Here is a 14,357-nt window from a genome sequence, read left to right on the forward strand (position 1 = left end):
ACCGAGATCGAAATCTAGTGAAGCCAGGATTCCCGTCGGTTTTGAGCTAGAGTTTTTCGTGCATGTCGTTCCGCTTGGATGTATCGTCTGAGTAGTTGTTTACGAGCAAAGCGAGGCATAGGTGGAGGTGATGTGAACTAGGGAGTGAAGTACTGGAACTGGATGTGAATTAGGAGATGAGTTGGGTAGATGAGCTTGTGCGGTGAGAGGACCGGTCGGGACCAAAAGAAAATGAAATCGAAGTTGAGGTGAGGTAGGGTGAGGTGAAGAATTGGGTAATCGGGGATTCAAAGTAGAGAAAAACTGAGAACGTTCTCCCAGTTTCCCAGTTTCACAATTACAGCCAAAATCGAAAACTGGGAAACTGGGAAAAAACGGGAAAAAACTCCCAGTTTCTACTTTGTATCCCCTAATTGATCTCAAGCTCGGAATCTTCTGGATTGCTCGCTTGTTCTTTCTCCGCACCCAGAAATTCAATGGCTCGCACAATTGACAGGGGAGAGGGGGGTCGTTCGGGGGTATCTGAGCGAGGGGCTGGATCTTCCGTGTCCATGAAGGCGTCTGCAAGTGGAGGTGGGTCATTGTTTGGGAGCGGGTTTTGATTCGCTAGACCAGGGAGTATTTCGTTTTGATTGGCGTTGAGAGCGTCAAAACAGGCAGCTTTGTTGAGATGGCTCTTGGTCAACATATGAGCGGCGTACGACTTCATGGGACGCTTCCCACAAACTAAACACAGAAAAAGTGGCGCAGAGGTGTCCGAGGACAGAGATTTAAAATCTAAAAAGATGGAAATGTCAGAGTTGCGATCGGTGAAGACGACGAAGGAGAGGACTGGGAGAGGAGACAAACAGCGATCGTGTATGATTCCAGCCATTTGCAAATTGATGTGGTGGGTTTTGTGTGAGTGGTCTGATCGGGGATTGGTGGACTTTTTATGTGGACTGTGGTCTGAAAGGAGATCGGAGATCAGAGACTTTTGTGCTTTTGTGCGAGGTGAGTGACTTTTGCAATGTTCTGAATTCGAAAATACGGCCGAGGGGCCTTGAAGCGGCAACCGGCAGGCCAACCGGAGACGGAAGTGGGGCGACAGATGCCTGCAGCCTGCAGGCAGACCGGAAGCGGTCTCCAGATTGTTGATAGATCGCCTGCCGGTCGATCTATCATTGCGGCTCGGACTCCCACCAAGACTGGCCTGGGGCCATCCGGGATCGACCCGCTGGCTGACGTGAGGCCAGGTTCAGACCCGACCTTTCACAGATCACTTTTCGGCCCAGGATCCCCCCGTGGTGTACGTTTGATTATAGGGAGAGCATCAGATTCTGAACGTCTCAGTGAAATTTACGCATATACTTATTGTCGCTCTTTTTGATCAACTTGATCGTTAGTCTTGATGATCAGTGAGATGGTCTAGTTTTGATCTGTTTTGATTCATACAACTCTCAAACACGCTTTCAAGGGGATGGTCCGAGCCAGGGCCTGCCCGGTGCTGCCCGGCAGCATGAACACTACTTCATTGTGAATGTCGGGCCTGAATCGGCCCCGGGGCCGGCCCTGACACTTCAGGGCCGGGTCATACCCCTACGTGAGGCCAGGTTCAGACCCGACCTTTCACAGATCACTTTTCGGCCCAGGATCCCCCCGTGGTGTACGTTTGATTATAGGGAGAGCATCAGATTCTGAACGTCTCAGTGAAATTTACGCATATACTTATTGTCGCTCTTTTTGATCAACTTGATCGTTAGTCTTGATGATCAGTGAGATGGTCTAGTTTTGATCTGTTTTGATTCATACAACTCAACAATCGAGGCTCTAATCAGAATGTTGGATGAAGTGGCTCGACCATCATTCCCTTCTATTTGAACACTACTTCATTGTGAATGTTTACTGCGATACGCACCAAGTAAGAGATGTATAAAGACGGAGCTCGTCCTATCATTGGAAGTGTCTCCTTAGCCTTATCTGAAATTTTGTACGTTTACAAGCTTGGCTGGCCAAGTCGTCAGTTTCTCTTGATACAATTTCGAACCTATCATCTATTCGAACCGGGAACCGTTGAGACTCACGGAAGACATTCAAGTTGGTAACTGTGTATACTTTCCAAAGGCAAAACAGTCTCTCTTTCATAGTCAATCTTCAGCTCACGCCCAAATGTCATCTCGAATGAGTCAAAAGCTTGGAGATCATGCCCTCGGGGCCTTGGATGATGAACGCATTTGCGACGCTTTATCTGCGAAGTCGACTCCGAAATCACACGATCAATTGGCGTCCAAACCAGCCGATGACCTTTCTCATCTGGACAGTAAGGTGAAAGAAGATTACTCAGATCCATTCGACGAATGCGCGGTGCTTCCAGATGCAGACCAAGAAGAGGACCCCAATGAGCGGGTGATTACCTTCAGATCTGCGTTGGTAGGAGCTATTATGGTCGCCGTGGGTGCATCTATATCACAAGTAAGTCACTATCTTTATCTACTTCACTGAGAGGGCAGGTTTGATGAGGATCATTTTGAACATGTAATCATTTCTCAAGTCTAACACCGCTATTATTCATCTCAACTCTTGCAGGTTTTTATGTACAAGCCGGTGCGTATCTTGAATTGTGCTTCCTTCTGTGTACTAGTCTCCTGGAGATAAAGGGAGGCAGGCCATCCTTACCGATCATCTTCACGCCTGACATGTATATCCGCCTCACTGTTCTTCGAAATAGGTGCACCTACATCTAAACCCCGTGTTTCTCCAGGTAAGGGATTACATGATTGTGGTTTCATCATTCTCCAGCTTCACTTTGTGGTTCACAGCGCTAACAGCGCCTCGCCGTAATTCTAGCTAGCATGCCTTGTCCTGGGAAAGTTCTTCGCTGCGATACCAGGGCCCAAATGGTGGAACCCTTGCAGTTTGACTGTCAAGGAATCTGTCTTCAGTGCGATTATGGCTACTGCTGGAGCGGGCGGTGCACACAGTGTTGAGGTCAGTTTCTCAATCAGATGAAGCATCAGGCGGCCTTTTAAGATCTTGGGATTCTTGCAGATAATCGCCTCGCTGGACGTCTTTTTCGATCGACCGATGCCTGCTTACCTTTGTGTCTTGACCATAATGAGTAGCCAATTCTTGGGGCTAGCCTGGGCTGGGTGAGTGCTTCTTTTAAAACTTGAATACGTTTCCTTTCAACTCATATGCATACGTCGATACAGGGTGTATAGTTCATTTTTCATCTATCCGAAAAGCGTCGTCTTCCCGCGAGTCAATGTTTCTTCTATGACAGGTTGGAAGTAAACTCATCGGTCTTGTGTTTAGGAGTGTGCTACCATGCGTAGTGCTGTTTCGTTCGCTGGTCAAACCCTCTCCAGACAATCAGGGTCAATTATCTCTCTTCCAGAAGGTATTTGGTGTCATGACTATATGTAAGTGGAAGCAGCGATTGATGTCAATGTCCTTAGGACGTTCATTGTTGCTGATCTTTTTCTCCTGGGTGCAGATGAAGCCATTCCCGAATGGCTCGCCCCGGCTCTCCAGGCAATAAGTCCTTGGTGCTTGACTCTACCTCAGCTACCAGTCGTCACGCAGGTGTGTACTTTCTTTCCTCAAAGGAGTAATATAACAGCTGAAGTTTGGCCAATCCCTCCCTTAACACCGTTCTCAGATCTTCGGTGGATCTATCGCTGCAGAAGGTCTTGGTTTGTTTGCTGCCAGTTTTGATTGGGTTCTCGTAGGTAAGTTATATGAGCTTGACTTTGAAAAGAGCCTAGATGTGGGCCCGCTGACCGCACCGAAATGACTTACCCAGGAAGATACAATCCGCTATACATCCCGCTCTTGGCTCAAGTACGTTGTAAGAATAACATGCACTTGACTTCAAACTGACGTGCCTTGCACAGATCACGGATTGGACAGCTGTAGCCACAGGGGTCTTTCTTTTCAGTGCAGCCTATCGATATGACTGGTTCGGTAAGCTTCAATCTCAAACTCTCATTGAGCTGATACTGATGGATTTCTTGTCATAACACAGGCGGAGCGCACTTGCCATTTATCTCTTACGACATTCTCAATAACGAAGGAGTACGCTACAATCTAAGTAGAGCCCTTTTTGATAATGGAACCGAAAATACGATCGAGGTAGAAAAAATGGGGTTGCCATCATATGCAACCGCTTTTGTTATCGGAAAAGCTGGTACAGCATTTTCCGTGTCATCGGCAATTGTTGCAGCCCTTTTATTCAATTGGGACAGGATGGCGGCTACTTTTAGCTCTTCCAATCCGGAAATGTCAAGAGAAGATCCTCATAGAACAATCACGAAGCATTATGCAGGCTTTCCAATGTAGTCAGTATAGCTTGCTTGGAAATGATAATCCTGTCCAGATTGACTTGGAGCTTGACTGATTATGGTTTCTCACAGTGGTTTTGTGGCGTTGGGAGCTTCATCGATTGGTCTCGCATTTTTTTGTGCCGCGCAAGCTGGCTCTGGCCTTCCGCCTTACGCACTTGCAACTGCTTTTGTGCTCTCCGCGGTTTTAAGGTACGTATTTCACTGTCTCGAAGCTCTTATTCTATTCTGATCGACAAGGCGTGCGTGGTAGCTTCGCAGCAGTATTTTTTTACGGGACTGTAGGGATTCCCCTACATTGCCAGCGTGAGTTTTCTTAGCAGAGCTGACAAGCTGAGCTTCCTTGATATACATATTCTGACTCGTTTCATATGCCCAAAATGTCAGATGTCACCCAAATGCTGGGGTAAGCAAATGAAACATGTGTCGGCTCTTAAACGATGTGCTGAACCACTCCCCTTGAACAGCGGTATACTTTTTCCAGGAAATGCTATCAGTAATCTATGGTTCACACTGTAAGTCACGCCTCCTTCTTAGATCACAATACCATTATTGCTAAACCTTTATGGATTTTCCATGACAGGTATGGATGGACTAGCGTCAGTCAATGTGTTCGTCAGGCCACAGATTTGAAAATGGGCCAATACATGAATCTATCCACTGTTGGTTACCTATCTCTTATCATGTTGCTTGATCACATTCCTGACTTACTTCCAATAGCTCTCCGTCGTCATTGGTCAAATTTCTGGAATGTGAGATTTCTATTCCCTCTCTTCTCCAAGAGGAATTTGAAAAGACTCATGGTTTTACTTTTTACTCTGCGGTATTTAGAATCCTAGGAGGGTTCGTTCATTATGGCGTAATGAGCACTATCGTCAACACTCAAAGAGATGTACTTTTGCTTCCTCACGGAGACGGAATATATACGGTATCTATCATCACCTTTCTCCTATGCCTCAGAACATATGTGGGCGCCATCAAACGTACCTGATCATCTCATACGATACAGGGAATGGCCTTGAGTAGTATGTCTGCTCAAGCGACCAGGTATGTTGAAGAATTCTACTTCACTCGAATACTTCCTCTGCCTCGACGCCTTCTATTGAAAGATTTCTAACACAGATGTCTATCTTGATCACCAGCTGGGGAATATTTAGTAAAAGACTTTACTTCTTTGGGTCAAAATATGTCTGTCAAAACTTGACTCCGTCTCTTTGTTGGCATCTTATTTACTTACATCATTTTTGAAATACAAGGCAATAATCCCCTACGCTTTGATTTTGGGATTTGTGGCTCCAGTTCCGTTCTATCTTCTTCATAGATGGAAACCCACGGCTGGATTTCAACGTATCAACACTTCTTTATTTGCAGCATGTCTTTATCATGCAGTTTGGGGTAAGTCTTAATTACTTTTGCAAACTAGTCGGCCAAACCTGAACTATGTACCTTTCCAAACTGTAGGAGCTACCTCGGGTCGTATGACATCTATCGTGTTGGCCATAGCTACCCAGTACTATGTTAGGAAATATCATTTTAGATGGTTCGTATTCAATATTTTACTTTCGTATGTCTTTTGTCTAAATCATTCTTTTCTTTTGCATACAGGTACCAACAATACAAGTGAGGATTTCTTTGCTTCCATTACATTGAAAACCGAATGCTGATTGATTGTGCCTACCTTCAGTTATATCTTGAATGCGGCCGTAAGTTCTCAATCATGCTAGTACTATGTAATGCATCAACATCATGACTTACTGATTTTGACCCTTCAATCCCTTTTCACCACACATGATATTGATAGTTGGAAGGCGGTACTCAATTTGCAGTCCTACTGCTCACATTTCTTGTACAGGGAGGGGCTGGTGTCAAATTAAATATTCCACAGTAAGCCGCGGCCTTTATGCGCACTACTCATCTGGATAGCATAGCAAAGTCAAACGCTAACTGATGTTCCACATTCCGCCAGTTATTTTTTAAACCCGAAAGGAACCCGAGATTACTGTTATCTCGCGGACGCATCCCATTAGTTTTCCTTCCTACAAATCCTGGTGCTACCAGCTTCTTGTCTCATCGCGGGCCCAGCTAGGATATAGAGTTGAATTTTTATTGGCATACCTCTGCATGATAACTGCACAACCAAATAATCTCATTTTCCGAAATGTATAAAATGGGGAGGGGGAATTTTACACTTTACACCGACTTTATCTGTGTAAACTTGACCCGGCGTGAGATTCGAAAAAAGGGCTCAAATTTATATTTTCATATATGTACATACTTGTTTCGATTTTTTTTTCTGTGTAACGTGATCCTGTGCAAAAAAAGTTGTGTAAAAGTGTAGCACAACAGTTAAACTTATCAGAGTCTCACGCTCGACCCTTGCGAGTAGTCGAGCGAGGGACTTAGGACAACCTCGCACAAAATTCTTACTCAGTGGGATGTTTTTTGCAGGAGTTGCCTTAAGATCCATCTACAGAGCCCCCTGCCGAAGATCATGATATGGTCCAAAGACAAAATATGTGTGCATTCCTCTTGTGCACATAGTCCATTCTCTCAAGCTCTTTTAAAGTGAGCTGTGATGTTTTTTATACCTTACCAGATTACTCCTACCTTGGCCTTTGTCACAGGCTGAGATAGGAGCGTGTCGGGGGAGCCCGGTCCCGGGTCTGCTCCGAGCCTGGGTGGGTGGGTTGGTATAAAAAATTCTTTGATGGTATTAAAAACTTCTTGAGAATTGAATGGGAATTGATAAAGTTCTGAGTCTAGGAAAAAGGTTCGGTGTGGTGTGCGAGAATTTTCAACCTAGAAAATTGCCTTGAACTACCAGACCTTGTACAGCTGTACAGTTACCTCACCCTTAGAACTTTTTGTCATGGACATAAGCCTTAAGTCGTGCCTTGGTTAAGACCACCCATACATCAATTTTTTCCCAAGGAAAGTACTCCCCTCCGAGTTCAATTTCACTCCAAAATTTTTGTCTTGTAATGTATATGTAGGTTGACTGTGGAGCTAAAACTTTGTCCCAAACCAGCCTGGTGCAAAACTGGTTTTGCCCTACAGATGGCCCCAGGCCCACAGACGGATCTGTGTGAAGTTTGTGATTCCATATGTTGCCATTCCACCACTCAATCCATGGAATCTATTCACTTTTTGTTAGGTTTAGGATTTTCTTTTCTTTTTATTTCTTGTCGTGTAGCATTTTAAAACTATCATCTTATCTAATATTATTTCAAAGTGTTCATTATCTACTACATCAGAGTTCTACCAGTCATAAGACCATGCGCTATGTAACTTAATTGTTAGTCCAAGCAAGCTACAGTGCGGGTGTGGGGGGGCCGGTAGGCCGCGGGTCCTCTGACCGGGTAGGCTCTCTGTGTGGTAGGGAGCAGGGGTGGGTGGGAGGTCAAAGAAAATTCTTGACAAAAAGTGAGAGTTTTCTTGATTACCTTCAGGTGGTTTGTTAGTGCTATGTTGATGTGTTGAGGTTTTTCTGACTTCAAGGGAGACTTCAAATTCGTAATCCCTCAAAGTCATGGTGGGAACTTTCTCTTAGGCCCAGTACCGATTTGTACCGGGCATCCTACCATTCCGCTCATCTTATATTTCCATGGAATTCTACAGGTGCCGTCGTTCCTTTGGGCACCTGTAACATGGTTGCCTTACACCAAAGGCACGACGTGTAAGGCGGTTTCCATCAAAAGAGGAGCGGAGATACAGTGGCCTAAGACCTAAGACATAAGACTTAGGCAAAGCTGGTACCAAGAAATACAGGAGGATGAAAATTATCTCCTCCTGTATCTTACCAGCTTCTTAGGCCACTGGACATCTCATCGCTCAGCTCTTCGCTCTCTTACTCAGGAAAATTTTGAAAGACTATCTTGGAAAAGCAGTCAATATTGAATCAGCATAAGAATTGAAATTTAGACCAAGCAGAATCTACAAACAAAAATTCAAACTTTACAAAAATGAATCACGAGGAATTTCACCAGCAAATAGAAGGTAAATTAAGAGATCAAATCGAAGAAGAAGAGGAAGGTGGATTAGACAAGGTGGGAGGAGAAGACACAAGAAAACAAGATGACATGACGAGACCGATAGGTAACTCAAAAGAACAGCAGACAACAGACAGCCAACCAACAACCGTAAACACACAAGCTTCGAGTAATCAAGAGGAACCAACGAGCCAAGTAATGACAAGGCAAGGTAAGAAGAGGATCGAAAAAGGGGAAGAAGCAATAGGAGTGATAAAGATCAAGAGAGGGGGTAAGAAAGGTGGTGGTACAGGAAGCGGTAGTAAAGAAGCAGAAGCAGAGTTGAAGAGGAGAGAAGAGGAAGAGAAGCTAGAGAGAGAGAGAGTAGAAGAGGAGCAAGAACAAGAAAGGAAGAGAAGGGAAGAGGAGAGGGTACAGGAGTTAGTGCGGCAAGAGTTAGGAAGAAGAGATAGAGAAAAGAAACAAGAAGAGGAACGGAGATTCAGAGAAAAAGACAGGCGGAGAGAAGAGAGAAGGTTGGAAGAGGAAGACCGGAGAGAGGAGCGTGAAGAAAGAGAGCGGCAGTTAGCAGAAGCGAGAGCAGGAAAGAAGAGAGTGGCTGGTATAATACTCAGTGATACTGACGAAGGTAAGCGAAAAATTCCGACTTCAGAAAGACCTTCTTCCAGATATGGAAATGCTCCTGTAAAGGAAGGAAGGAATGAGCACACACATCGATAAGAAAAATACTCCGCGAAAGGAATGCCCCAGATTGGGAAGGAAAGAGAAGAGATGACTGACAAGACCTTGTATTGTAAACGCCCGTAGAAGGAGATAGACAGCGCAAGGCGCACGTACACGACGCGAAGTCACAAGCTGTGGAGAGGATGAGGAAACGGCTAGAAGAAGAGCTGGACGCAGCTTATGAAGCGAGGAACCGTGAATTATATGACGAGTTGGTAGAAGAGAAGAGGAAGTGGGAACTGTTCCAAGCAGGAGAAAGAGGAGAGAAGGAGTCGACTAAGTCAGGCCTGAAAGAAGTGGGAGAGGAGAAGAAAGAAAAGAAGTCGGTGAAGGTGAAAAGGGGAGTAGGAGTAGATTACCATCTGGTAGGCCTGTCAAAGTATTGGGACGGCATCATGCAGGATTTAAGTCGTTATGTCCCGTTGTCAATCTTCAATGTGGTTTGGTTGAGGCAAGACCTGAGTATGACATCGACAAAAACTTCAAGAGCAAAGACGAAAGATGCAGATGCGGTGACCTACAACTACAATCCGGTACCAAGTGAATGGAGGACAAAGGTGGCAGAGTGGCATAGGCAGAAGGATTTATTCTTGGAGTACTTGGCGTATTATGAACATCATGACGTAATTGAATCAATGAAGGAACATTTCAAAAATGTGTTAGATATCCAGAAAGAAAACAATGGATGTTGGATGGTGGCGTTCAGGTATGACATGGAGATGAGACAGACCTATATAAGTTTCAAGAAAGACGGGGAGATGGCGGATATAGGGTTGAGAGACGAGAAGGTAGAGAAGAGAGCGATAAGAGAAACAGCCAAGAAGGGAGAAGAGATGATGTTGGATAACCCGTATGCCAGAGATGGAACGAAGAGATTCATAGATCCATTTGATGGGAGCAACTGGGCGGGACGTCAAGGAGCGTGGGATGACCCCAGAGCGACCGACAACAAAACCGATTTCTACAAATCAAGTCAGTCAGTAAGGTCAACTACCTGGGCGCAATCGAGGTACAAACCTCACCAAGCACCGACCCAAGGACCGTCTTCAGGACCATCGGTAGGTTTCAGGGGAAGAAGTTTCGGAGGTTTCGGGAACCAAGGAGGAGGACGAGGTTTTGGTGGAAGAGGAAATTTTGGATTCTATGGAGGAGGTTTCAATGGCCTAGTAGGAGGAGGATATGGGAATGGCTTCGGAGGAGAAGGGGGAAATGGGGGAAGTTTAGCGACGGGCCCTAGAGCGAATACCCCAGGGGTTAGTAGAGGAGTCTGGGGAGGAAGCTCGAGAGGAGGAGCAGTGGGGAGAGGCGGTTTTGTCAGAGGACAATCAGGAGCAGGGAGAGGTGATCAACCAAAGTGAGTTGAAGGAATGTCGGGAGATTCTAGAGGAGATGAAGAGTTGGTGAAATAGAGATGAAATGAAAAATTGTGTTGCCCGGAGAATTGAAAAACCAGAGAGAGAATCGTGAGCTGAACTGACTTAGTGATTTGATGACAGACAACAGGTGAGAAACGAGAGGAGTCGATGGCCGTTTGAGTCGAGATGTGAGCTGAATATCCCAGAATGGGAGGAGCTCATGAGAGAGTTCGAGTTGACAGAAGAGTGGGGAGATGTGCTTACCAGTCTCAAGGAGGGATTCCATCAAGGAATACCAGACCATTCCATACCAGGAATGAGGTGGTATACACCTCCGAACCAAGAGTCCGCGCTGAAAGTGAGGGGTAAGATTGAAGATACAATCAAGAGAGAGAAGCTGGAAGGGAAGATATTCGGCCCGTTTACGCATGAAGAGATATACCAGAAAGTTGGCTTCTTTAGGTCAAACCCAATGGGCAGCATGGTGAATAATGACGGTTCGCACCAGATGATAAACAATTTGTCTTATCCCAAGAACGAGAAAGACGTCCCTTCGGTGAATTTGCTGGTAGAGAAAGATGATTTTAAAACTTCCTGGGATGACTTCTATGCAGTGGCGACGTTCTTTAGGTGCTCGGAGAAGAGGTGGCTGTTGGCGATCTTCGATTGGGAGAAGGCGTATCGGCAAATACCGACACACCCGTCACAATGGCGTTTCCTGATAATAATGGACTTCGAAGGGAAGCTCTGGGTAGACACTAGAGTAGGATTCGGGGGTGTGGCAGGATGCGGAACGTTTGGGAGGGCGGCAGATGTTTGGAGAGAGATAATGGTGAAGGCGATCGGAATCCCGAGGATATTTAGGTGGGTAGACAACAACATGATCCTAAAGGAAGAAAACTCGGAAATCAGCATGAAAACGATATTAGAATTGAGCTCTTATATGGGGGTAAAGACGAACCTATCGAAGTATTCAGACTTTGCGGAAGAGCAAAAGTATCTTGGTTTTATCTGGAATGGAGTCAAGAAGACGGTGAGGATGCCACAAGAGAAGATTGAGCAGAGGTTAGTTCATATTAAGGAACTGTTGAGGGGAGATAAGTGGGACAAAGAACAAGTCGATAAGCTGGTGGGACAACTAGGTCATCTAACCTACATATTGCCGAGCATGAAATGTTACATGAGGGAGTTTTATGCCTGGAAAGAGCCGTGGGCAAACCCGAAGGCAAGGAGGTCGATATCACAAGGGGTAAGACGCGACCTCGAAGAGTGGGAGAACGTCCTAACAACATTCGAAAACATGGTAATAATCCCGGATCCAGAACCGATAGACGTAGAGTGGTCGGGGGATGCGGCGACTTCGTGGGGAGTAGGGGTGAGAATAGGTGATTGATGGGCGAAGTTTAGGTTGTTGGAAGGTTGGAGAGAGGAGTCTTTGAGAAATCCAAAGAGGGGAATAGCTTGGGCGGAAACGATAGCAGTCCGAGTAGGGTTGCTGATGCTAGTGAAACTCCGCGAGGTAAAAGGGAAGTGTTTCGTGGTATGGACTGACAATACTACGACCAAAGGAGCGATACGGAACAATAGATCAAGGGATAAAACAGTCAACAATGAGTGGAAACAGATCCAAAAATTGCTACTGACTTACAAGTGTTCGATAAAGCAAAGGCAAGTGGAGACAGGAGACAACGTCGCAGATCAACTTTCAAGAGGCGATTCATCCGGTTTATCACCAGAGAACGAAGTCCAGATCGAAATTCCCATAGACCTTGGTAATATCCTAAGACAAGAATGAAGAAGAGTCTAGAAGAGAGAGTATTGCAATTTCTGATGAACGGAAGAGGAGAGGTGAACATTGGGAAAGATCGGGTACAGAGGCTGATGCTCTACGGGCGAAGTTGGTCTGAAGATACGTTGGTGCAGTATAATTCGGCGGTAGTGAAGTTGGTGAAATTCGCGGAGTCGGGGAAGATCGATAGGAAGTGGTTGTTGCCGATAAGTGCAAAACTGGTGGAAGAATTTATAGCCTGGGCGAGCCCGAAACCTGACGGAGATCTAGAGAATAAACATGAGATAAAAGGAACGACGATAGAGTCGTATATCACAGGGATTCGAGCCTGGCATTTATTCCACCACGAGAAGTTTCCGGAGATAGAACAAAGGAAGATCAACGTGCTAGTGAAAGCAGCGAAAAGGTTAGGAATGGAGGAGGCGACAAGACCACTGAAGAAACCGGTCCAAATCTCACACTTAGCAGTGTTATTGAGGCAAACGGAAAAAGGAGACAAGAAAGGAAATCTGGTGGTGGTGATAGCACTCGTGGCGTTTTGGGGGATGGCAAGGTTAGGGGAAGTAGTCCCATTGAAGAACTCAAGAATGGTAAGGATAAATGACCTGAAGATGTCGGACGATGCGTCTAAGATGTGGATAACATTGAGGGAGGCGAAAACGGCGAAACCGGGGGAGTTACAATTCTTACAACTGAGGAGACACGACTCGTTATTGGACCCAGTAGCGGCGCTCTTGAGATTAGTAGTACAGCATGCAGAAGAGAAATTGAGCCCAGATGAACCACTATTCAGTTATTTAGACGAAAAAGGGAATAGAAACGTCCTAGAGAAGAAAGGGGTGATGGCGATATTGAAGAAAGCTTGGAGTAAGGAAGGGATAACTGGATTGACGGGACACTCATTTAGAGTCGGTGGAGCGTCGTTCCTCTGGAACGAAGGGGTGGATCTGAAGAAAATAATGGAGAAGGGAAGGTGGAAATCAAAGGCATACAAGAGGTACCTGAGGAAATATGACGAAGTAGAAATGAAACTAAATAGAAGGTGGTTGAAAAGAATGGAGGTTACACGAGAAGAGGTCGAAGAGATAGACATGAGACGGTGGGAAGAGATAATGAGGAAGGAGGAGGGAAGTGAGAACGTAGGGTCAGAAGAGGGAAAGAACGGAAGGAGTGAGGAGAAATAAAAGGGTAGAGTTGGAGAGAGATCGGCGGCGAAGTCGGAGAGGGAAACCTTATGTGAAGGCTAGAACCACAGAGAAGGGTGACGTATGTACAAGGCAATAGAGTGGGGCGAACCTTAAATTGAATTGCATAAATAGAGAAACTGAAGCAAGAGTATAATTACAAAAAAAAAAAAAAAAATGTGAGAGGAGAGATCGACAAGCAGAACAGATTTGAGTTCGATAAAGAGCGGAGAGCGGCCAGTGGCACGCGTAAGCGAGACTATATACAAGCGTAGCGGGGGGCATCTCGGAGGTCCCAAAGAGATGGGGACTCAGAGGATCTTTGGTCCCTCCGAGATTGGGAGGGTTTAGACCCCATCTCTCTGGGGACCCCGAGCGTACTCAGGTCCGAGTCCTGCAGACCTGGAAGCCGGGTTTCATAACTCTAGGAGAGAGTTAAGAAGGAAACCCGGCTGGTCCTGCGGTCCGGAGGCCCCCCCCACCCTCTACGGTGCCTATAAGGATAGGGCTGTGGAGTGTACGCAAAGGTCTTAAGAGAGAGGCAAGGTAGAGAACAAACGAAGAGCCATCATCTACTCGACGAATAGAGATGGATTCATCTTCACACAATACTCTGCAAACCTCAACTCAATATTTCACCATGTGAACACCACCACGCACGTACTGACACGTAGTCAATTATCTGGAATTAAAAAAAATAAGGACATCAAATGTCTTATGCCATATACACTCCAAAGAAAGCTCCTCAGCACCTCCATCCAATTGCCAAAACAGATTACGGACATCAGGCAAGCACTCATTGAACATTAGTGAAAGATAATGCCGGAGTCACCCTCATTATGTGCCCACTATCTTTCCATAGGGGTTATGTGCTTTCAAGAACTTAGGACAAAACAATATGACCTTATTGACTTGACTTTGCAGCACTTACACAACCAATTTACATATTACAGCACCGTTTGAGACAAAGTTTTTGGAGTGAAACTGAAGTCTGA

General features: G+C 45.6%; 2 protein-coding genes across 2 annotated transcripts; both read left to right on the top strand.

Annotated features, from left to right (window-relative positions):
- Positions 1 to 2,148: 2,148 nt before the first annotated feature.
- MELLADRAFT_86271 (putative oligopeptide transporter) lies at positions 2,149 to 6,408 on the top strand (the record flags this gene model as incomplete). The annotated part of the gene is made up of 25 exons (XM_007409744.1): positions 2,149 to 2,451; positions 2,641 to 2,740; positions 2,831 to 2,967; positions 3,010 to 3,128; positions 3,295 to 3,401; positions 3,482 to 3,564; positions 3,641 to 3,710; positions 3,785 to 3,822; positions 3,876 to 3,945; positions 4,007 to 4,319; positions 4,395 to 4,514; positions 4,576 to 4,628; positions 4,710 to 4,728; positions 4,790 to 4,837; positions 4,906 to 4,984; positions 5,043 to 5,074; positions 5,154 to 5,250; positions 5,363 to 5,369; positions 5,465 to 5,478; positions 5,579 to 5,717; positions 5,784 to 5,862; positions 5,928 to 5,942; positions 6,007 to 6,025; positions 6,124 to 6,206; positions 6,309 to 6,408. 25 exons carry the CDS (start codon positions 2,149 to 2,151, stop codon positions 6,406 to 6,408), a joined length of 2,244 nt encoding a protein of 747 aa, XP_007409806.1.
- Positions 6,409 to 8,284: 1,876 nt separating this feature from the next.
- MELLADRAFT_63063 (uncharacterized protein) lies at positions 8,285 to 10,201 on the top strand (the record flags this gene model as incomplete). The annotated part of the gene is made up of 4 exons (XM_007409745.1): positions 8,285 to 8,939; positions 9,119 to 9,330; positions 9,781 to 10,014; positions 10,097 to 10,201. The coding sequence occupies 4 exons, from the start codon at positions 8,285 to 8,287 to the stop codon at positions 10,199 to 10,201; spliced, it is 1,206 nt and encodes a 401-aa protein (XP_007409807.1).
- Between the last annotated feature and the right edge of the window lie 4,156 nt (positions 10,202 to 14,357).

The sequence above is a fragment of the Melampsora larici-populina genome (genome assembly GCF_000204055.1).
Source record: "Melampsora larici-populina 98AG31 unplaced genomic scaffold MELLAscaffold_17, whole genome shotgun sequence".
Classification (NCBI taxonomy): domain Eukaryota; kingdom Fungi; phylum Basidiomycota; class Pucciniomycetes; order Pucciniales; family Melampsoraceae; genus Melampsora; species Melampsora laricis-populina.